At 36.2% G+C, this 24614-nt stretch overlaps 1 protein-coding gene across 6 annotated transcripts in view; it reads left to right on the top strand.

The window, feature by feature from the left end:
* RBBP8 (RB binding protein 8, endonuclease) overlaps window positions 1-24614 on the top strand; it is a 78345-nt gene that overhangs the window by 14542 nt on the left and 39189 nt on the right. For 3 of the 6 annotated variants that reach the window (XM_069568890.1, XM_069568891.1, XM_069568894.1), the window contains 4 exons: window positions 3295-3397; window positions 6868-7073; window positions 18619-18661; window positions 21628-21723. In XM_069568890.1, coding sequence (XP_069424991.1) covers window positions 6965-7073; window positions 18619-18661; window positions 21628-21723 — 248 coding nt within the window. In that variant the 5' untranslated portion in view covers window positions 3295-3397; window positions 6868-6964. Of the gene's footprint in view, window positions 1-3294; window positions 3398-3775; window positions 4503-6867; window positions 7074-18618; window positions 18662-21627; window positions 21724-24614 lie in introns of those variants that run through there. The other 3 variants (XM_069568889.1, XM_069568895.1, XM_069568893.1) reach the window with 3 other exon arrangements.

The following is a 24614-nucleotide window of genomic DNA, read 5'->3' as shown; positions in this document are numbered from 1 at the left end:
TTTTTTTTTTTAAGGAAGGCTATCGCTGCACAGGTGGCTCAGTCATCAAGAATCCACCTGCAATACAGGCAGGTTCAATCCCTGAGTCAGGAAGATCCCCTGGAGAAGGGCATGGCAACCCACTCCAGGATTCTTGCCTGAGATATCCCATGGACAGAGGAACCTGGCAGGTTATAGTCCTTGGGGTCGCAGAGTCAGACATGAGTTAGCAACTGAGCATGTATTGCTTCAGAAAATGCTTGAGATGATGGTGGAGAGACCCAGATTGGGTACAGACAAGGTGATGAGAAGCAATTGGATTAGGGTTGCAATTTCACTGCAAAATGGTATTGCCTGATTCAGAGTTGAGAAAGGAAAAAGAAAGTTCAGGAAGATCACGCTTGTAGAGACTTGTTTAACCAGGAGGTGAAGATGTTAGTTGAGAGTGAGTACTCTGTAGAGGCTTGAGGAAACAGTGAAGGTTTGGAAGACAGCAAAGGAAACAGAAGGAACTGAATAAAGGCTACCTGAGAGATTAATTGGTGCCCTATATGAGGTCTAAAACCATGTAATTTTAGTGATGTCAGTCTAATCTGTTATGTGATTTTTCCTTCACAACCCTCAGCTACCCAGCTATAGGAGTTAAGCAGATTGTAGAATGAATCAACAGAGTTTCAGTTGTAAAACGGCTTGAGTTAGATGACTCCAGGGTTTCCCTGGTGGCTCAGTGATAAAGAATCCACCTGTAATGCAGGAAATACAGGTTGCATCTCTGGAAGATCCCCTGGAGGAGGAAATGGCAACCTGCTCCAGTATTCTTGCCTGAGAAATCCCATGGACAGAAGAGCCTGGCAGGCTACAGTCCTTAGGGTTGCAGAGTCAGACATGACTTAGCAACTAAGCACACATGCAGATGACTTCAAAATCTATAGTTTCAAAAGTGTACACTTCTAAGAATCCTAGAGTTTTTAGCGCATGATTTTTCTTATTTCGATTAAATGTACATATACAATTTAACCACTTTCAGTTCAGTTCAGTCACTCAGTCGTGTCCGACTCTTTGCGACCCCTTCATACACATTAAAAATCAAGCATCCTAAGGGCCTCTAATAGGTTATACATATACTAGGAGAGATGGGAATACCAGACCACCTCACCTGCCTCTTGAGAAATCTGTATGCAGGTCAGGAAGCAACAGTTAGAACTGCACATGGAACAACAGACTGGTTCCAAATAGGAAAAGGAGTACGTCAAGGCTGTATATTGTCACCCTGCTTATTTAACTTATATGCAGAGTACATCATGAGAAATGCTGGGCTGGAAGAAACACAAGCTGGAATCAAGATTGCCGGGAGAAATATCAATAACCTCAGGTATGCAGATAACACCACCCTTATGGCAGAAAGTGAAAGCCTCTTGATGAAAGTGAAAGAGGAGAGTGAAAAAGTTGGCTTAAAGCTCAACATTCAGAAAACGAAGATCATGGCATCCGGTCCCGTCACTTCATGGGAAATAGATGGGGAAACAGTGGAAACAGTGGCAGACTTTATTTCTTGGGGCTACAAAATCACTGCAGCTGGTGATTGCAGCCATGAAATTAAAAGACGCTTACTCCCTGGAAGAAAAGTTATGACCAACCTAGATAGTATATTCAAAAGCAGAGACATTACTTTGCCGACTAAGGTCCGTCTAGTCAAGGCTATGGTTTTTCCTGTGGTCATGTATGAATGTGAGAGTTGGACTGTGAAGAAGGCTGAGTGCCAAAGAATTGATGCTTTTGAACTGCAGTGTTGGAGAAGACTCTTGAGAGTCCCTTGGACTGCAGAGAGATCCAACCAGTCCATTCTAAAGGAGATCAACCCTGGGATTTCTTTGGAAGGAATGATGCTAAAGCTGAAACTCCAGTACTTTGGCCACCTCATGTGAAGAGTTGACTCATTGGAAAAGACTGATGCTGGGAGAGATTGGGGGCAGGAGGAGAAGGGGACGACAGAGGATGAGATGGCTGGATGGCATCACGGACTCGATGGACGTGAGTCTGAGTGGACTCCGGGAGATGGTGATGGACAGGGAGGCCTGGCGTGCTGCGATTCATGGGGTCGCAAAGAGTCAGACATGACTGAGCGACTGAACTGAACTGAACTGAACTGAGGAAGTTAAACTCCCAGACCTCAAGGGGGCAGTGCTGGGCATGAGGTCGCTAGACTCCTAATTTCTGTTGCTCTGGGTGGAAGCAGTCTGATCGGTCTTAAAATAGGTAATACAAGTATTCATTTCCCAGGTACCCAATAAGCTTGGAAAGCATTGTTCTAAGTTATAAAATTTGTGAAACGCAAATACTACAAAGAGTTCAAATATCTGCTTCTCTGTTAAAGAAGTTTTCTCAGAGATCTTCAGGATTTCGTAATTTATTTCACCACGCGGGTCTTAAAGCTCCTTATTGGGGGCAAAGATCTAGCGTATGCCCACTGTTTCCACCGTTAAAGAGATTATCCTACAATTCCATACTGAGAATCTAAGGATTTTGAATGGATTCAAAGATACTCTCTGCTTAAATAAAAAGAGGAATCCCTCAACGGATGCCCAATTCATTCATATTTACACGGAGATTGCCTCTCTGGCAGGTACTGAGTTAGTTTCTGGTGATTAAAAAAAAAAGTGAACAGGATGTGGTTTTGATCTTAGGAAGCTTGAGTCTGGTGGAGAGACAGAATTAAATAATGAAAACTGTAATAAGTGTCAGTAGTACAGGGTGTTGTAAGAGGATCTAATCAAAAAGATTCAAACAAGATAAAATTTGGAAATGAATTCTCTAGAGTTGCTTTAGCAGGGTAATTAATGAATGTTCAGCAGCCCCAACAGCATTTGCTAGTATGCTACAGAAACGTCCTGTTATGCTCACTCCCAAGGAGTAAGCTGCGATATTCACCCCTTAAGACTGGGAAAGAATGGGAAAATTACCTTTACATTTTATACCTATGATTTCCTAAATACAACTTTTTTTTTTTTTTACAACTTAACTTTTTAAAGTTTATGATGTTATCCTCTGTGTTCCTCCCAGGTCTTATAAGTATTAAAGTATTTAGTTTAAAAGATATTGTGATTCTTGTCTATTCTGCTTATTTTCTTCACCTTTATTTACAGAATTTCTGATACTAAAAACGCTTCTTTTGGAAACCAAAATAATTAGGAAAACATACTAACAATTTCAGTGTTTACAAACAAGTCCCGACAGAAAACGTCGACTTAAAAAGATTATCTAACAGCGTGTTGTTCCAGTACACAATGCGGAGCTTCTGATTCCGTCTCATTGCAGGTTCGTCAGAAACCGTCTTGAACCTGAGCATAATATACACAGCGTTTATTTTGCTACACGGCCTCGCCACCCAGTCCTGTCACGTCGCATCACTAGACTATAGGTAAGAGCTACGTGGCGGAGAGCGACGTTAGACTGATACATGTCCCTTAACTCAATTATCTTTAACTTTCCATTTGGTACAGGCCACTCAAACATGCTTTCCCAGAAATGGGCTTAAGTCCGACACGTTTGAAAATGCCTCAGGAGAACTCGAAGCTCCGCAGTCAGAACAGCGTGAGCTTTCCCCGGGGTATCTCAAAATCGCTGTGGCGGCCGCCAGCTCTCGGAGCCCCTTCCGACCGCTCAGAGGCGGCGCCCCACCTCGCCAGTCACCGCCCACCGTGGTGGGACTGCTCGCCGACCCGCTCCCTGCCTGGGAGCGACACCTCACACCGCCACGGGAGGAGGAGAAAGGGGCGTGACGTCGCGGGAACTCCCACGCGACGTTGCGTGACGTCACGCGAGGTCCGGGCGGGGCGAGCGGGGTTGGAAGCCCTCGGGCCCTCCCCCAGCCCGGGAAAGCGCGGGCTGCCCCGAGGGGGCGGCTTGGCCGCCGCCAGTTTTGTAGGTTAGTCAGGGAGCGAGGAGAAAAGCAAACGGCCGTCTCAGACTTTCCAGTCTCACAGCGTGTCTGCTTCCCAGCTGGGGGCTTTGGAGAATCTCGAGGCCGTCTTGTAAGCTGTGAGTAGAAGGAATCTTCTTTCCCCCGACCCAGAGCGCTGGGTCCTAGCGACTACTTCCGGTCCGCAGTTGCGGGCTGACCGAAGGCGTTTGGCCCCGGGGTGAGGATGGCTGTTTGGTCATCGGTCTGAGTCGAGGAGTGGGCTGGGGCAGGCCTAAACTCAGCGGGAGGTGGACCTGAGCGCTGACGGGGTACCGCTCGGTGCAGTCCTTGGGTCTCCTCACCAGCTGAGAGCTTGGCTGCCGGCGCGAGCCCGCCCCGCGCATGCGTCGACCTGCGCCCGGGTCGCCCCGCGCGGTCTGGGCGCCAGTCCGGTGGATTGCTTCAATGAGGGCCGCCCACCAGCTCGAACCGCGGGAGAAGCGGCTGATGGCTAAGGGTGCTGGGATGGGAGACTCTGGATCTCTGCTCTGCCCGCGAGAGGACGACTCAGGGTCCCTGTTCAGTGTGTTCAGAACCCTTGTGTGACCCTTACCTCACCTGTGTAAGCATATGCGTGATGTGACAGGAAAGAAATCTCTTGAGCACATTCAGTGTGATGGTTTATGATTTACACCGCAGCAAGATGCGTGGAAATGTGCTAAATGATTGCCGATCTTTCAGCCCAGAATGCAACTTGAGAGGAAAGATGCACATTTCTGAGAAATTGAAGGGCAACGTCGTGCCAATAAATAACGGTTCAATATCAAAAGAGATGCCAGCAATAAGTGCTAAGCTTGCAAACTAGAGTGGAGAGGGTTTTGTGATCCAGACTTTGCAGGTTTAGTATTGATACATTGTTATGTGAGGGGGGGAAAAACCACCTTTTTACTATCTCTGAAGATATATTTATTAAAGGAAGTTTATTTTACACTATTGGCTTTAAACCATTTAATACTAAAATATACAATTTTAAATTGTTCATTAAAGTAACAAATATTGATTTGAACTTTTTTATTAATAGAAGTAATTAGCTTACTTTTTTTTTTTTTTTGGCTTCTTAGAAGTATTTTGGAATTCACTGACATCACAACTTGAGTTCCAGCCATGATGTAGCCTCATAGTGTGACCTTGGGCAAGTCATTTAATCTCTTAAACTTGTTTTCTTCAACTCTAAAATGAAATTAGTAACAGTGGCTATTTCATGCAGTTGCTCTGACGATTAGATTAAAAGAGAATAGAAAATGGCACACTCCATGGTATATGCTGTTGCTGCTAAGTCGCTTCAGTCGTGTCCGACTCAGTGCGACCCCATAGACGGCAGCCCACCAGCCTCCCCCGTCCTCGTGATTCTCCAGGCAAGAATACTGGAGTGGGTTGCCATTTACTTCTCCAATGGTATATAGTGAACACTTAATAAATGGTGGCTTATATTGACGATAGAAGAGACCCATTGCTTTATCTTTTAGAACAGGCCTCTTTGAAGATAAAGCTGTATTAATTCAACGCACCCACTTTTAAAAACTTTATTATATAAATAATATAGTAATGGATTACTATAGTATAGTAATAATATTTGTAATACTTAATATGATGTATATTGTGTAAATGATAATAATATAATACACACTAGAGAAACACTAGAATTATGAAACCTTCATATACCTATCTGGTTGTCCAGCTTCAATAATTATGATAGTTCAACCCTTCTTGATTTATCTGTCCACCCAACATTTATTTATTTTCACTAGAGCATTTTAACACAAGTCCCAGTGAACCATCAGTTTACCTATAGAGACCACAGTATTTATCACTTTAATAGATAAAGAAAGGGCTTTCTTTTTAACATGATCATCTTATTATCATAAACAAGAAAATTTAAAAATTAACATTATCTAAAATCTAGTACTTGTTCATTTTCACTATCTTTAAAAAGTGTAGTCACGATTTTGGAAAGGCTTAATAAATGTATTTTTATTTCTTTAGTGCTTTATAGTTTACCAAGTGACTCTGCACATATATTGCTCCCTTTGGAAATGGCCATTGCTTATCTTAGCCTCTTCATCAGAGACAAGAAATAGCAAGAGACACTTAAATCTATTTGGGTACTTGTTAGCAATGGTAAGGCATTGGCTAAGGAGCCAGATGTGAGGTTTAATAGACTTGTTAATCATTTAATTTTTTTTAGTAGTAACTAGTTAATGGTTTCAGTGTAAGAACACATATTAAAATATTTATTAATTCACTTGAACTTCCTAATAGCCTTTTGCTTCCTTCAGGGGTTACACAAATAATGATCCTTCACTTTTACGCTGAGAGGCACAAAATAACTTTTCCCTAGTTGCTTTATTATTAGTTGTTTCTGTCTCCATAGATCTTTGCTGTGTTTCTTGTTCACGGATTTCTCTTATGAAAAAGCTGTTCAAATACTTGCATTATGTCAGTCATCTTTCTTGCTCTTTTACAATGTATGTGTGTGTCTAGATGTGAATGCCTAAGTCAAGAATACTTCAGAATGCTTTCCAGTTTTTGGTTCAAAATGTTGTATTCCCTATCAGCTCAGAAGTTTAAAAAGCAATAAATTCTTTAAGAATGGTCAATTGGTTCTGACCATGAATGATTACAAACCTCTCTATGTAAGAGTCCTTTCAGTATAACACAATGTAGGTAATTTCTTCCTTTTTGGCAAAATAAGAAAAAATTCACCTGAAAAAACTGTGTGTGACTTAAGGCCAGATAACTGAAATTGGGACTTTTCTCTCCATAATCATCTTTTTTTCCTAACTTCTGCCTCCTCAAATTCTAAAGTGATTGATCATAGGTTAAGAAAGAAAACTTGAGTATAGCTGGGCTTAGCTTGAAGTCATCCTGTTTTCAAATTACATAAAGATAAATGTAGAATTCATTTATGTTGTAACCTGTTGTTTCAGATATTTCGACTGGCTAAAGGCAACTTCAGACTTATATAATGTAACAGAAAAGGTCAGGAAACATTAACCAGTAGAAGCGTGGAGGATATTAAGCAAGATGAACCTCTCAGGAAGCAGTTGTGGAAGCCCTAGTTCTGCGGATGTATCTAATGATTTCAAGGATCTTTGGACAAAACTGAAGGAGTATCATGATAAGGAAGTACAAGGTAATTTTTTTTCTTAAATACCTATAGCATTATCTTGCTGAGACATAGTAGTAATAACTAGTCTGTGTGACCGTTCAAAGATCTCCTTCTTAAGGGACCTTTACTGTTCTAATTTTGGGGGATTCATATTCATGGTTGAGTTGTTGCTTTCTGACTACAGATAGTACCATAGGCTGTAGCTCTTGCACAACTTGTAGTACTTGCGTTAATGTGTATGGCGTGGTGGAAGGCGCATAGAAATGGTTGATTGAACATCTTTATTTGAATTCTGATTTCATTTATCTACGTGCTCTGTGATCTCAGCCAAGTTATATAACTGCTACAGTTAATTTTCTTCTGTGAATTTATTTACAGGATTTTTTTATACACTTCTTAAGTCCAACAAACCTTGAGAATTTGTTTCTCAGTGCTTGGCTTTGCCACCAAGCCCTGTGATCCAAAAATAAATAGCAGTTTGCCTTCAGAGAGCCTGCATTTTGGTAGAGAGAAAGTCATATGAACAGATAATTACAGTGTAATAAGAACTAAAACATTTATATGAAATGTAGTGAGCTTACGGATGATTGAGCTGTTGTGGCTGGATAAGTATATAAATATTATATGTGATTGTTAAAATGTACTATGAAAGCTGATCTCAAGTTTGATATTAAACCTTAGTATACCTATCTAATTCTGTGACTTTAATGTAATACATTTGTCCCATGTGTGGAAATGCTTTGTTTTACATGTTTTTCTTGATTACGTGTTGCCACCGTAGGTTTGCTAATACAGTGCTTTGTAAGTCACATAGCTTTTTCTTTTTTTAACTGAAGTATATTTAATTTACAGTTGTGTTGGTTTTAAGTGTACAGCACAGTGATTCAGTTATACGTAAATATGTATTCTTTTTCAGGTTCTTTCCCATTATAGTTTATTATAAAATGTTACTCACCTGTGCTACACAGTAGGTCCTTGTTGTTTACCTATTTATAGTATATATAGTAATGTGTATGTGTTAATCCTGAACTGTTAATTTATCTCACCCCATCCATCCTCTTTGGTAACCATAAGGTTGTTATTTGTGTCTGTGACTCTCTTTCTGTTTTGTATCTGTATCATTTTTTTTAGATTCAAGTATAAGTGATATGATATTTGTCCTTCTCTGACTTATTTCACTTAATATGATACTCTCTAGGTCCATCCATGTTGCTGCAAATGGCACTGTTTGATTCTTTTTTTATAACTGAGTAATATTTCATTGTATATCTGTACCACATCATCTTTAACCATTCATCCGTCAGTGAACACTAGATGCTTCCATATCTTGAGTATTGTAAATAGTGCTGCTGTGAACATTGGGATGTATGTATCTTTTCAAATTAGTTTTCTCCTGCTGTATGCCCAGGAGTTGGATTGCAGGATCATATGATAACTCTTTTTTTAGTTTTTTAAGAAAACTCCATACTCTTTATTTCCCTAATGATTAGTAATGTTGTCTTTTCATGCTTATTGGCTATATTATCTTTTCCTGTTTATTGGCTATTTGTGTACATTTGAAGAAATGTCTGTTCAAATTTTTTGCCTATTTTTAATCAGATTGGGTTTTTTTGTAGTTGAGTTGTAGAAGTTCTTTGTATATTTTGGATATTAATCTCTTATCTAATACGTGATTTTCAAATATTTTCTGCCATTCTGTGAGTTGCTTCTTCACTCTGTCAATCGTGTCCTGTGATGCATAGAAGTTTTAACTTTTGGTAGAGTCTAAATTATCTACTTTTTTTATTTGTTGCCTATACTTTTGTCCCAAGAAATCATTGCCAAATCCATTGCCATTAAGCTTTTCCCTTGTGTTTTCTTCTAAGAGTTTTACAGTTTCAGCTTTTATGTCTAGGTCCTTGATCCATTTGAGTTAAAGTTTGTATTTAGTGTAATTTAAGAGTCTAACTTCCTTCTTTTGCTTGTGAATATGTCACTTGCCCAGCACCATGTGTTGAAAAGACTGTCCTTTCCTCTCTGAATGGTTTTGGAATCCTTCTCAAAAACCATTTCATCATATCTGTAAGAGTTTATTTCTGGGTTGTATTATAATTGGTCTATATGTCTATCCTTATGCCAGTACCACATTGTTCTAATTATTGTAGCTTTTTATTTTGTTTTGAAGTCAAGAAATATGTGGTGTCCAGCCTTGTTCTTTTTCAAGATTGTTGTGGTTATTTGGAGTCCCTTGAGATTTCATATGAATTTTAGGACAGATTTTTCTAGTTCTGCAAAAAAAATCATTGGGATTTCAATACAGATTACATTGTATCTGTAGATCACATTGAGTAGTGTTGACATCTTAACAATGTTAAGTCTTCTGTTCCACAAACATAAGATGTCTTACCTTTTTAAAATTTCTTCCAGCAATGTTTTGTAGTTTTCATCACACAAGTCTCATCTCCTTAGTTAAGCTTATTCCTTAATTTTGTATTGGATGCTTTTGGATGCTACCGTAAATGGAATTTTCTTGATTACCTTTTCAGATTGCTCATTGTTAATATAAAGAAACACCACTGATTTTTTTTATTATTATTATTTTTTTACTTTACAATATTGTATTGGTTTTGCCATACATCAACATGAATCCGCCATGGGTGTACACGTGTTCCCAATCCTGAACACCCCTCCCACCTCCCTCCCTGCACCATCCCTCTGGGTCATCCCAGTGCACCAGCCCCAAGCATCCTGTATCCTGCATCGAACCTGGACTGGCAGTTCGTTTCTCATATGATAGTATACATGTTTCAATGCCATTCTCCCAAATCATCTCACCCTCTCCCTCTCCCTCAGAGTCCAAAATTCCGTTCTATACACCTGTGTCTCTTTTGCTGTCTCGCATACAGGGTTATCCTTACCATCTTTCTCAATTCCATATATATGTGTTAGTATACTGTATTGGTGTTTTTCTTTCTGGCTTACTTCACTCTGTATAATCGGCTCCAGTTTCTCCATTGTGTATATGTACCACAGCTTTCTTATCCATTCATCTGCTGATGGACATTTAGGTTGCTCCATGTCCTGGCTGTTGTAAACAGTGCTTTGATGAACATTGGGATACATGTGTCTCTTTCAATTCTGGTTTCCTTGGTGTGTATGCCCAGCAGTGGGATTGCTGGGTCATAAGGCAGTTCTGTTTCCAGTTTTTTAAGGAATCTCCACACTGTTCTCCATAGTGGCTGTACTAGTTTGCGTTCCCACCAACAGTGTAAGAGGGTTCCCTTTTCTTCACACCCTCTCCAGCATTTATTGCTTGTAGACTTTTGGATCGTAGCCATTCTGACTGGCGTGAAATGGTACCTCATTGTGGTTTTGATTTGCATTTCTCTGATAATGAGTGATGTTGAGCATCTTTTCATGATGTATGTCTTCCTTGGAGAAATGTCTGTTTAGTTCTTTGGCCCATTTTTTGGTTGGGTTGTTTCTTTTTCTGAAATTGAGCTGCAGGAGTTGCTTGTATATTTTTGAGATTAGTTGTTTGTCAGTTGCTTCATTTGCTATTATTTTCTCCCATTCTGAAGGCTGTCTTTTCACCATGCTTATAGTTTCCTTTGTTGTGCAGAAGCTTTTAATTTTAATTAGGTCCCATTTGTTTATTTTTGCTTTTATTTCCAATATTCTGGGAGGTGGGTCATAGAGGATCCTGCTGTGATGTATGTCGGGGAGTGTTTTGCCTATGTTCTTCTCTAGGAGTTTTATAGTTTCTGGTCTTAAATTTAGATCTTTAATCCATTTTGAGTTTATTTTTGTGTATGGTATTAGAAAGTGATCGTTTCATTCTTTTACAAGTGGTTGACCAGTTTTCCCAGCACCACTTGTTAGAGATTGTCTTTAATCCATTGTATATTCATGCCTCCTTTGTCAAAGATAAGGTGCCCATAGGTATGTGGATTTATCTCTGGGCTTTCTATTTTGTTCCATTGATCTATATTTCTGTCTTTGTGCCAGTACCATACTGTCTTGATGATTGTGGTTTTGTAGTAGAGCCTGAAGTCAGGCAAGTTGATTCCTCCAGTTCCATTCTTCTTTCTCAAGATTGCTTTGGCTATTTGAAGTTTTTTGTATTTCCATACAAATTGTGAAATTATTTGTTCTAGCTCTTTGAAAAATACCGCTGGTAGCTTGATAGGGATTGCATTGAATCTATAGATTGCTTTGGGTAGTATACTCATTTTCACTATATTGATTCTTCCAATCCATGAACATGGTATATTTCTCCATCTGTTGCTGTCCTCTTTGATTTCTTTCACCAGTGTTTTATAGTTTTCTATATATAGGTCTTTAGTTTCTTTAGGTAGATGTTTTCCTAAGTATTTTTTTCTTTTTGTTGCAATGGTGAATGGAATTGTTTCCTTAAATTCTTTTTCTATTTTCTCATTATTAGTGTATAGGAATACAAGGGATTTCTGTGTGTTGATTTTATATCCTGCAACTTTACTGTATTCATTGATTAGCTCTAGTAATTTTCTGGTGGAGTCGTTAGGGTTTTCTATGTAGAGGATCATGTCATCTGCAAACAGTGAGAGTTTTCTTTTTCTGCTCTGATTGCTGTGGCCAAAACTTCCAGAACTATGTTGAATAGTAGTGGTGAAAATGGGCACCCTTGTCTTGTTCCTGACTTTAAGGGAAATGCTTTCAATTTTTCACCATTGAGGATAATGTTTGCTGTGGGTTTGTCATATATAGCTTTTATTATGTTGAGGTATGTTCCTTCTATTCCTGCTTTCTGGAGAGTTTTTATCATAAATGGATGTTGAATTTTCTCAAAGGTTTTCTCTGCATCAATTGAGATAATCATATGGCTTTTGTTTTTCAATTTATTAATGTAACACCACTGATTTTTGTGTGTTGACTTTGTATCCTACAACTTTACTGAAACTATTTCTTAACTGTAGTTTTTAAATTCGTGGCTGAGATAAACATTAAAAACTCTTTAATTTTATTATGAAAGGTTGGAGTTTCAATACATCTCCCAGTTCACTTGCATACTTTACTGCTCTGTTATGCTCATTCTTTGATAAATTATTCTGATCTGTGTTTCCTTTAAAGCTCTCTTTCAGCATATTAGGATTGCTGATGTAGTCTTGGTACATTAGTGTTCATTTAGAAATACGGGTATCAGTGGAGTTACTCTTGTTTGTGTTTTTTTAATTATTATTTAAACTTTTTTTTCTAAAATTGTCTAAGTACAAAATAAACAGTAAAAATTTAGCCCTGTCCTCCCCACACACTAAAGGTAACCACTTTTTATTACCTTTTGTGTTATTTTCTATTTTTTTAATTTGAATTTTAAGGCTAATTTTAGGAAATATTACCCACTTACAGAAGTAAAGACAATTGTATAAAGAACTCTTGCTTACCCATCACTCAGCTTCAGCCAACATGGCCAGTCTTTAGCCATATTCCATTTGCATCTTTATCCCTCTCCTACTCAATTATGTTGAAGTTTCTGACATAATTTCATATATAAACATTTCAGTATATTCCAGTCATGTTCAACTTTACCCAGTTACCTAAAATGTCTGTTTATAGTTAGTTTGTTCTAATCTGTATCTAAAACATATCTCCATGTTGTATTTTATTAACATATCTACTGAAAAGTATAGTTTTAATTTATATTTCCCTTATGAGTGAAATTAAGCATCTTTGCTTACATTTGAGGGTGGTTTGCATTTCTTTTTAAGAACTGTTTATATACCTGATTATTGGATTGTTGGCCTCTTCCCTATCAATTGATAGGAGCTATTTATATCTGAGGCATGTTATTGACTTCAAATATTTAAAAATTTAGAAATTCAAATTTGTTGTTAATGATAAAGATCTGATTTTAAAGTGACTACACTTGTGGTCATATGTCCAGGGACAAATATGAGTATTTTACATTAATTCTACTCTTCACTTGACTACACTATTTTCCCCCAGAAAATATAGTGTGAAATATTGAGGAAGGATTCTGAATTTTAGTACTGACTTGCTATTCATTCAGTGAGTAGTTACTGAATTATGTACTGGGAATCATAGCAGTTGCTGACAATATAACCATGAAGAAGATACAGTGGGTTTCGGGAGCATTGTATTAATTTCTCCTTAGGAAAATACTAATACAGTATAATTATATAATGAAGTGATAACAAAAATAAGCCCAATATAAGATAGTCTGTCTTGGTTATACTAATAATAACAATGAAATCAGCTGCATGAGTTTTTAAATCTGCAAAGGAATAACATCTCCCAACTTCTGTTGAAGAGCAGCCTTATCTTCCTCTTGGTTTATAATACTGTGACCCCACCATGCAAGTTTACCTGTAGGAACAACTTGAAGTTTAAACTATTGTAGGAGCAATACACTATATAAAAGCTTATTCTTTGTGACCTGGAGGTAAAACAAACATAGTATCTCCAAATGATTTAAATAGGACCAGATATACTTGAGTTTTTATTAAACATTTGATAGAGAATTAGCATTCTGCCATCTTCAAGCATAAGGTTAAATTCTTTATCCTTCAAATAATTACTTTCTGTTTTATAACTGCTTTTTAAGATCATTAAAATTTTATCATACAGAGTCCATATCTTACTCATCTTTCTACTTGTATTTCCATAGGTAAAAGTGCTTGGCACATAGTAAGAAATTAGTAAATGGTATCTGAATGAATTGCATAGTTTTTATCTGCATCAATGGAGCATTTTCTTGAACATAAGTTTTCAAAATCCTATAAGAGAATTCCTTGGTTCTCCAGTGGTTGGGACTCAGAGCTTGCACTGCCGTGGCCTGGGTTTAGTCCCCGGTCAGGGAACTAAGATTCCACAAGCCTGTGGCATGGCCTAACAAAATTTCCATAAGATAATGAAAATATTAAAATTTTTTGTCTCTGAAACCCTGAAATACTTTACTACTCATTTACTTTAAATTTTTTATTTTTCGGTGATACTGTACAAGCATCATTTTGTAAGAATGACAGTTGTCTATTCTTTTCTAGTTTTAAGAGAAATGTATGTAGCTTATTGTATTCTTGTGATCTATGTACATACTGTTTTATGTGTGACTTATTTTTGCTGTTATTATTAACCAAACTACTTGTTTTTCATGTGGCACATAATCATCACCATTTTAGAATTTTTATGCATATCCATTTAAAACTGGGACAGTTTTATTTTTTAGGCTCATAACAGGGATAAAATATATGTTAGATTTCTTCATGTTTCTTGGTGTTTCAGGTTCTTCAGGAAACTGTGTTAATATCTGTGTTTTTATGAATCATTTGATATACATGATATATCAAACATCTAACATTGGATATATGTTTGAGTTGAGAGAGGATAACTTCTGGCACATTTTAATATATTGATTAGGCAACTTTTACCAATTTTGAAATTACTTAAAGATTCTTAAAGATTTTAAAAATGATCAAGCACTATTTTTAAAAAATTAGTATTTGGGCTTCCCTGGTGGCTCAGATGGCAAAGAATCCACTTGCAATGTGGGAGACCTGGGTTCGATCCCTGGATTGGGAAGATCCCCTGGAAAAGGGCATGGCAACCCATTCTAGTATTCTTGCCTGGAGAATCCCATGGACAGAGGACCCTGGCAGGCTGCTGTGCATGGTGTCACAAAGAGTCAGACATGACTGAGTGACTAAGCACACATATGTTATTTAAAAATATTTTGGTGGGGCCTGGCAAATTTGCTGAAAGGAAGACTCTTGACAGTCCCTTGTCAGTGTGTTCCACATAGTTCCGTGTAAAATCAGGTCCTATGACTCTTATTATAACATCAAAGACATGCCTGAAGGATACTTTATTTTTTTGTTTGAAAGTAGAGGATCCATTTGGAGAAACCAGTGTAAGAGGCCACTTGAAAGACATCAAACATGGACTTGTCCAGACTTCGCAGGTTTTAAAGTATATACAGGAATCAAAATTGACTCATTACTTCTAAACCTTCATGTCCAGGTTAAAAAAAAAAGGAAAAGTTATTAATGTAATACTTGAGTTACATAATTTTTTTTAGATATGCATACAAACTTAAATACATTTGAATGCAGGGGTTTTTTTTTTGTTTGTTTGTTTTTGTTTTACATTTTAAAATCCCTGTCAGTATCTGGTTTATTATTTTAAAAGCACAAGTTATAAGATGGAATTTAGAATATTTTTCAGAGTGCTACCATTTTAATAGTTTTTTGTCCATGCTACATTCTGTCATCAACATCTCATAATATTTTCTGTATCTGGTAAATATGGTAATCAGTTTCATAGAAAGTGAGGCAGATTTGTGAGGACATAAGTGGATCCCTTTGAAGAAACGGAAAGTACGGAGGCTCTAATATGACAGGATAAATATGTCTTGATTCACTTTTGGATTGCTCCGTTTATTTTCCCATGTTTCATCAAAAATTCCAAAAAGCTAAAATTCGTGTTAAGACTACACAAATTAGCAATGAAAGGAATGACAAGTAATTTTGGTCCATAACAACAGTGTCCTGTTCATTATTATGAAAAGCTAGTCATCAGGAAAATGCAAATCAAAGGGGCAATGAGACATCACCACATACATGTCAGAATGACTTATCATAAAGAACACAACAAATGTTGGTGAGGACGTAGAGAAAAGGGAGCTGTCACACACTGTTAGTGGGACTATAAATCAGTGCAGCTACTGTGGAAAACAGTATGAAGGTGTCTCAAAAATTTGAAAGTAGTGCTACCATGTGACCCAGCCGTTTCATTCCTGGGTGTATATTTGAAAATAAAAACACTAATTTGGAAAGGTAAATGCACACCAGTGTTCACAGCAGTGTTATTTACCATCGCCAAGATATAGAAACAATGTAAGTATCCATCAGCAGATGAATGGATAAAGATGTATGTAAATACACACACACACACACACACAGTAGAATATTGCTCAGCCATGAAAAGAATCAAACGTTGCCATTTGCAGTAACATGGATTTGCTTAGAGGATATTATGCCAAGTGAGAGAAGTCAGACAGAGGGAGGCAAATACTGTATGGTATCACTTCTATGTGGAATCTAAAACATTAAACAAATGAGTGAATATGACAAAAAAAGATGCAGACCCACAGATATAAAGAACAAATTAGTGGTTACCAGTGGGGAGAGGTAAGAGGGGGTCAATATAAGATAAGGGATTAAGAGGTATAAACTATTAGGTATAAAATAAGCTACAAGTGTTTATTGTACAACACATGAAATACAGCCAATATATTATAGTAACTATAAATGGAGTATAATCTTTAAAAATTGGGAATCACCAATTATACACCTGTAACAACAACAACATAATATTGTACATCAGCTATAATTCAGTTTAAAAAAGAATACTGTCATTAACTGTCACATGTATTATTTTCCATTTGTATTAACATAAATTCAATAAAATCTGCAAAAAATTAATTTACCCATTTTGATATAATTAAATCTTAAGAGTAAACTAAGCACACCTTAAAAGTGGCTGCATTTTATAAAGACAAATGTCTTTACTTTGGAGTTGAAATTAATTAGGCAGTTACCGAAATACTAATAGTAATGTTTTTGGTAGAAGTTTAATTATTTAAGCTATATGTAAAGCCACTATTTGTCAAGAAAAATATTATTAGACTTACAATTTATCATTCAAAACCGTAAATAATTTGTTTTACAGTGACAGTATATACATAAATGGTTCTGGGTAGCAAACAAAAATGAGTATAAATTAAGATCGCAATGACTTTGTTTATGACAAGTTGAATTCTTGCCTTATTTCTGAATTCTTACTTAAATTTGTTTCTTCTGTTATGTGAGTACACATGTGGGCCCTTAATTGTTTCATTTTGTCCAAAATTCGTGTACACGTGGGTGTTGGCCGTACAGTGCTTTTGGTCTTTGAGCACTGTTTTCTCATTAGGTGTCTCAGGTTTCCAGTGTTAACAATCCCAAATACTTTTTTGAACAGACTGCCTGTTCATACAGGAGCTGCCTTGTCGTATAGCCTCATTCCTTCCGATGGGTGTGGAGCAGGATTAAAGCACACTTTATAGGGGTTCTAATTGTGGATGCCTAATTGACTTGATGAATAGCAAATGCTAAAATTTAAACACACATACATACACATACAAACATAAACCTGCTTCAGGGCTGGTCTGCATGACAGAACAAATGCCTCGCAGGTGTTGAATGCTTATAAGATAAAAGAGTAGTCTTTCCATGTTTCCCAAGAATTTTCTTTTGAAGTTTTTAAGGATTTTCTATCTCATTGTTCCTTTTCATAAAATGGTTCATAGCAATAATCCATTTCATCTTGGGTGCTACTTTTCACTTCTAAAGGCAGACCCGAGTTTTAGAAGTCAGTCAAAATTAAATTTTCACACACTTTGGGGAGGGTAGAAGAAAGTGGAAAACTGCTAACTCTAGTCTTTGGCCTAGTGGGGTCACAAGTTCTTTTCTTAATTCTTCAAAAATGAGTTAGTGCTTTACTAAGTACTTTAAAAGTCTTCTGAGTAGTCATCATCACCTGAAAAAGAGGAAATCTTCCCCAGCTAGGGAACTAACTAGACAAATGGAGAAGACTTTTTGAAAATCAAAAGATCATACCAGTTTTTATTTTTAACATTAAAACATTTTTCCTTTTATTGTAATGCTTTACATTTTCACAGTATTCCAACTCTCTCAATACTTTTCCATAAATTTTCTTTATTTTGAACTTATTATAGATTCACACTGTATGTATACTCTTTACCCAGTTTACCCCAGTGGTAATAACATCTTGTATGGGCTTCCTGTGTGGCTCAGTGGTAAAGAATCCACCTGCAATGCAGGAGACGCAAGAAACATGGTTCCATCCCTGGGTCAGGAAGATCCCCTGGAGTAGGAAATGGCAACCCACTCGCATATCTTGCCTGGAAAGTCCCATGGACAGAGGAGCCTGGCAGGCTACAGTCCATGAGATGGCAAAGAGTCAGACATGACTGAGCACAGCACAGTAGCATAGGAAGTAGTTTTATATTTTGTTATCTGACTCAAAATTAAAAATACATATAACACATGTAATACATATCTTGAACTAGATACAGTAGTGCCTTTTGTTAAGTACCTTGTCAGCAGTTGTGTTCCTAGTCCAGGACTTCCTGACACAATCTGTTTTAATCCCAGAAGATTTGAGCCTATATAAGCAGTATTGCTATTAGCAAAATACATAGGTTATGCCAGAACATAAACCTTCATTCATAATGAACATCTAATTATATGCTTGCTCATGCTATTAGGAAGTAACTTTAGATGGAGAAAATTTCATTCTATTTGGCTGTCATTCAATAGACTCGGAGCAACAATGTTGCAGATATTTTGTGACTTAAGGGTGCGAGTAAGGGAAGTATATTCTTCAGACTAATGGGACTTGGCTCATTGTTCAGAGACCAGACTCAAGTGATTTAATAGTGTGTCATTAGAGTCATAAAGAAACTTAGATTAACTGCTTTAGAAGTGATAAAATGTATAAATAAAATACTGTGGGTTTTTTTTCTCTTTTTCAGGTTTACAAGTGAAAGTAACCAAACTGAAAAAGGAACGAATTTTGTAAGTATCAGTATATATAATACTGGTGTCTTATTTATAAGGTAACTGATATTGATGTCCTATTTGACCTACTTAGTGTGGACCTTGTATAGTTGACAGCAAGTTACTCAAAATTCTAAAGGAAAAAGAATAATAATTTATCAATAATTATAAGTAATAAGAGTATAGCTTTAGGTATTGTTTTAATATATTTATATTTTAATATAATTTTAATATATAATCTTTTTCCTTGTACTTATTAAGATGGAAACTGATCTATATATCATTTTGATCTGTTAATGGCATTTTTTTTCTCACCTATGGTTAATACCTGTAATTTAAGATACTACAAGATGGGGAGCAGAATAATTGTGGGATTTCTAACTCATAAGAAATGGAAACTAAATGGATATTTTGAGACCCCTTTTAACTAGTTTGAAATTCCCAGCAGTTCCCCTGAATTGTTTTGGTTATTAACCCCAGAATCAGACCTGATTTTCTAAGTCAGGAGCAGATTTTACTCCTGTTTTTTTAGAATGTCTACATTCAGAAATCTGAGACAGATGGCCTAGTAGAATATTATTATTCATGACAAAATTAAACATCATTGTGACTAATAATATTATACTTGTTCTACAATATATATACCAGTAGGTCTCATTTCTTTCATATTCCTGAATCTTCCAAGGCTTTAACCAGAAGCTGGAGTTACCAACTGCTCATCAAAACATGCCTCACTGTTTTTTCTATTATAATCTGAAATTGGAAATTGTGAAGTTTTCCATTACAACTAGAAAGTGATGTTTGGAAGATGACATAGATACAGAAATATGAAATCATAAATTTTTAAAAGTTTTTTTTTAAGAATAATTTTATGATTCTTAATTAGTGGCACTTTTAAATAGTTTGCATGTTGAAAATCAACATGTTCCTACCTTAAAGATGTCATTTTAAACATTTAAATTTCAGGATGTGTATCTTATTAGTTAGGACATATTTTTTATACAAGAGGTATTTCTCCACATGTCTAACCAAACAACCACATGAAAAACCTTAAATTTGTAAATGACTATTGAATATTACTTTCTCAAAAGTCACCTATAACATTTCTAAATCTATGCTTTACTTCACTGTATGTTTCACAGTCATTTGATCTTAGCAGCCTTTTAATATATATTGTGATTACTCTGTGTCTTGCCTACCTCAGGTAGCTTGGGGTTACACATTTTGGAAGCATGGGTAAGTAAGTAAATCCCTCTGAGTAATCAGAGAAGTAAAAGGATGCTTCATTTTTCAGAAGGCTAGGTCATTGCTTTGTGGGACCAGGAACTTGGGTTTACCTGTGTTACCATACCTCCCTTACCAAGTATATTTTGCAATAGACAACCATGGTACAGTAACAAGATCTCTGGTCTCCATATTGTTAGAACAGCTTTATTTGTAAAATATCTCAGTCCTTAGGAATTCCCACCTGGAAGAAGCAGTTAGAAAAGAAATCAATAACTATACTATATTTGTCTATCATGTAATTGCTTTAGGCCTGTGTTCTAATGTTAAGTTGTCTCTGTACATAGCTAATGCTTCTCTTTTACACAAATTCATTTACAAAATGATACATGTAGAAATGTTGACTGTTGAATTTTTGCTGAAGGCTTCCAAAATAGGATCAGTAAAAACCTAGTGCTGCTTCTGAATTAAATATATTTTCAAGAAGTATTAGAAGTTTTTTAATTACTAGTTTCAGCTATCTGTTACTTCCAAAATTTAGTATATATACATATGCTATCAGAACAATATTTGTTATATAGCAGGAAACCACTCTTAGATGTACTGGTTTGTCATTCAATATCAAATATTCAACCAATATTTAAGACATACCCTCATTGGTATCTGACATTTTGACTTAGTTGTTTTGCCCATGTGTTTTTTGCTCATACTACATTCATTAGCAATTTTGATACCATCATATGGACATCTCCTTTTTTGTCACCTTTATTTGATTTGATATTTTTGACCCTTGAGAGGTCTTGGGGAAGGTGTTTGAACCACTCTATTATATTGTATTTTCAGCTTCCACATCACACAGAATCCCAATTCAGTTTCTAATGGGTTTTCATAAAATAAATGCATATTTTATATATGTGGTTTTTTATTTTCTGAAGTGTAATGACAGAGGGGTAAAATATGGCACAGCCTTGGAAAATAACTAGATAGTCTACCAGAAGAAAATTTTAGATGTCTTTGTTTTTTCCTGACCATATCAAATAGAACTTATTAAATAGAACTTACTATTTGCCAGCACTGTTCTGCATGCTTTATGTTCATTACTACTTACTCAGTCCTTGCAAATGCCTTATGAGGTAGATATTAATGTATCCACATTTTGGGGAGTATAGAGAGTTTAGATTACTTGCACCAGGTCACAGAGTTGGTACCTGGCAGCTGAGATTCAAACCTAGGAGGCATCAGAATAGGGTTGGTTTGCATCTACTTCACAGTAGACCCTGGCTTAAAAGTAATATCAGGTAAAAGTTTAAGCAACACAAAACTTCGTAAAAACACAAAGTATCAATCCCTCATAGTTGGAATAGAAGCAATATAAGTAAAGTTACCTGCTATTTATATTGATAAATATATATAAAATAATAAAAATAACCAGTAAGTGTACAGTTTAATAGCAGTTTTGACTATGTTGAGTCAGTGGTGGCATCAGAATTCACTCTGTGTTCCAGCATTGTGTAATGAATACCTGATGCTTAGGAAGATACTTCTATAGAACATAAAAATACTGCAGAGCAAATTCTAGTATAATTTGATCTCTGATTGACAAAATATTCAAATCTCACCTTTTATGTTTGTTTTGATACAACAGATTCATAATATGTAAGTGGTGGGATCATGCTTTGGAGTTCTTAATGACAGAACAGTCTTGTTAAGAGTGTTTTTCCCTTAAAAAGGAAAAAAACAACTTACTGCTTGACTTTCAGAGATGCACAAAGACTAGAAGAATTCTTCACCAAAAATCAACAGCTGAGAGAGCAACAGAAAGTCCTTCATGAAACCATTAAAGTGTTAGAAGATCGGTGAGTCTGGTTCTTGGGTCCTTTTGAGTAAGAGGTGGTTTCCCTCTTAATAGAGAATATACATTGGTGTTCATTTGTAATCAGTTCTGAGGCTTAATTAAAGTGATCTTTTTTCCAACTTTAGGTCAACTTTGGATAAATAGCTTATGAAATTAAGGATATTCTCTTATAGGTTTTTTTTTCATTAATTACAGCAACCACATCAGTTTATCCTTTAAATGATGTTTCTTTATCTGGTGTTTGATGTAGGACAAGCTCAAGGGTAGCAGTGTTCTAATGCATTTGGTGCTTTAATTCCATTTTTACTGCTAAATAGGTGGTAACTGCTTCACAGTTCTGTTCTATCTAACTCCTGTCCTGCCATTCTCTTTTCTTCCTTGCATATTTCTCCACTTTCAGGCATTCTAAGGATTCTTTTTACTGAGAATTCCCAAGATAATGCTATTCACCTCCACCTATCAACTTTCTTTTTTCCCACTTCTATGAAGTTAACACTACATTAGAAAAGACTTTGAGATTTTGCTGTTTTCCCTTGTCTGAACTGTAAGTGCTATTTAGGACCTTGAACTATGTACAACAAACAGTGTCTCTTCTTGCTTTATTTATAGTTAATGGTTTTCCTTTATTACCATTTCTGTGTATGTTACAAGAGGGCTGGTGGTTTGATTTTGCTGCTGTGCCTTTACTGGTGGAATAATCTAATATTCCGTATGCATGAAAACCAAAGTTGAGTACTCTGTCATCTACGACTACTATTTCTTTGGATGTACACTTACTGGAATAAGCAGCCTGTTCTGGAATATATAAAACTCCATATGCTTTAAAATCAGAGATACAAATTTGAATTCCAATTTCACACTGTAGCCTTAATTAAATTTAACAATAAATAGTTGAGCCCTGTACCATGTTCTAGGTGTTGCTCTAGGGGCTAGGAATAATACCATCCCTCTAAGTATACCATGGACCTGTCAAATATCCATACATCTAACCCTTTTGAAAAAAAGGGAAAAAGGAAGCTCTTAGGCTGCATTGTATTTTAGGAAAGGTTTGACAAGGCCAGTTGGGGGTTCTGCTCTGCTCATTCATTGGCTGACTTCTGACTGAGATGCTTGGTGTGGTCACCTGTCTGAACAGGTGAAGGATTTCAGAGCACAACAGTTGGAGCCAGTGATTTTACTTCCTACAATAGGAGATATGTTTTCATGGTTGCCACACTCAAAGACTGATTGTATTTATTTCTAGCACTCTTTCTGTTTAGTTGATCATTCACAAATTGCTTAGGACTCAAGGTTAGTACACTGAAGAAAAAATCACAAGGTAAAATTTTCATTATGTTTTGCATGAATTGGCTTAATACAGTTGGCTCTCCATTTCATCCTCAAGCTATAGTCGTCTTCCATTTTAGCTTTTGAAGATATTCCTTTGTAACATATTCAGAACATTTCTTCACTTTGTGATTTAAAGTTTTCACTGTTCTGTTATTCTTTGCATCTTGTGCTGCTTTTCTTAAGCGAGTTGAAATGACAGTGGATGAGTGCCTCTTTCCCGTAGAAGTATTTTCTAAATTACTCTCCTTTATTTGGTGAATACATTTAATTGTTAAAATTACCATTTTTATTCTGCAGTTTTTAAAAATGATTCTTTTCTGTTTATTGGTTGTGGTAACTGATTTCGTGTGGTGTTACACTTCTCCACTGTTTCTTATTCCTAAATGTTCTTGTTGCCTTTCATTCTGATCACCATTGCATTTTTAGGCAGGTGAGCCTATAATTCACTACATGGTGTTAATTTGGGGGTAGGACAAGGAGGGTAGCTCATTTCTTTTTTCACATGCTTTTTCTCTCCTTCAACTCTAAAATTTCCTTCTGGGATTATTTTAAGGTTTGTCCCTCATTTTATGAAGCTTCTTTTAGTGAAACTGAGAATGATCTAGATCTGACCATTATTTTTTTAATGTAGGATGTGATAGGTTTGAGGGCTCATGTTATACCCAGGTATCCAGCACTTGATCTCCACCTTCACCCTGTGAGGTAGATGATAAATCAGTTTTACAAATGAGGAAACAATGCTGACAAAGAGTTAAACTTTCCCAAGATCACATAGCTAATGAATAATTAGGTTCAATTTGATCCCCAAACTTCCGATTTCTACTGTTTGATATGTGTTGTCTTAATTCTATAAATGTTGTATAAATAAATTACAACTTAACTGATTATCTCAGAGTATTTATGTTTGATATCAAGTTACTAAAACAAGTACTCTGAAATATTAAGTCTTCAACATTGCCTGTTATCATAGTCTTGTTTTATTGGAAGGTTGGTTTGTTTTTGGTTATTTTCCTTTTAAATTGCTACTAATTAAATGCTACCTTTAAATGTCAAAGTAGGTACCATTTAGTCAAGTTCTACTTACTTAAAATTTTACTTTAATTTTATGTCATATGTAAGAATGAATGATAGTCTAGAGCAAGTTTTTCTGAGACCTTTAAAAAATAACATATATTTCATTAAAATTTCTTAATGGTAATTCTGCAACTTGCTGTTTTCTCTTCATAAGATGAAGTGATTCTTACTTCGTAGCCTAATATTGTGAAAACATCAAGAGATGTTTAGATGAAAGGAATTAATGCAATAAAGATAAATTAGACAATAAAATGTTCTAATTTAATGTGGCTTGCTTGTTTGTGTTTTACTACTGTTATTATACTTCATTTATAGACTTTCCCTCAAGGAAGCAAAGTATTTCCCTTAATCTAAGGGACAGTCACTGTGCCAAAGAAGTAGAAGACATTTTTTAAAAAATAAAAGAACTAAGCAGTTAAACCATGGTTGTCTGATAGATTTTAACATCTTTAAAAGCTCTTTTGGCAGTCATAGGAAACGCATGTTTCA

The sequence above is a fragment of the Ovis canadensis genome, chromosome 23 (assembly GCF_042477335.2).
Source record: "Ovis canadensis isolate MfBH-ARS-UI-01 breed Bighorn chromosome 23, ARS-UI_OviCan_v2, whole genome shotgun sequence".
Lineage (NCBI taxonomy): Eukaryota > Metazoa > Chordata > Mammalia > Artiodactyla > Bovidae > Ovis > Ovis canadensis.
Note: the sequence above shows the minus strand (reverse complement) of the source record. Positions and strands in the feature narration are given on the sequence as shown.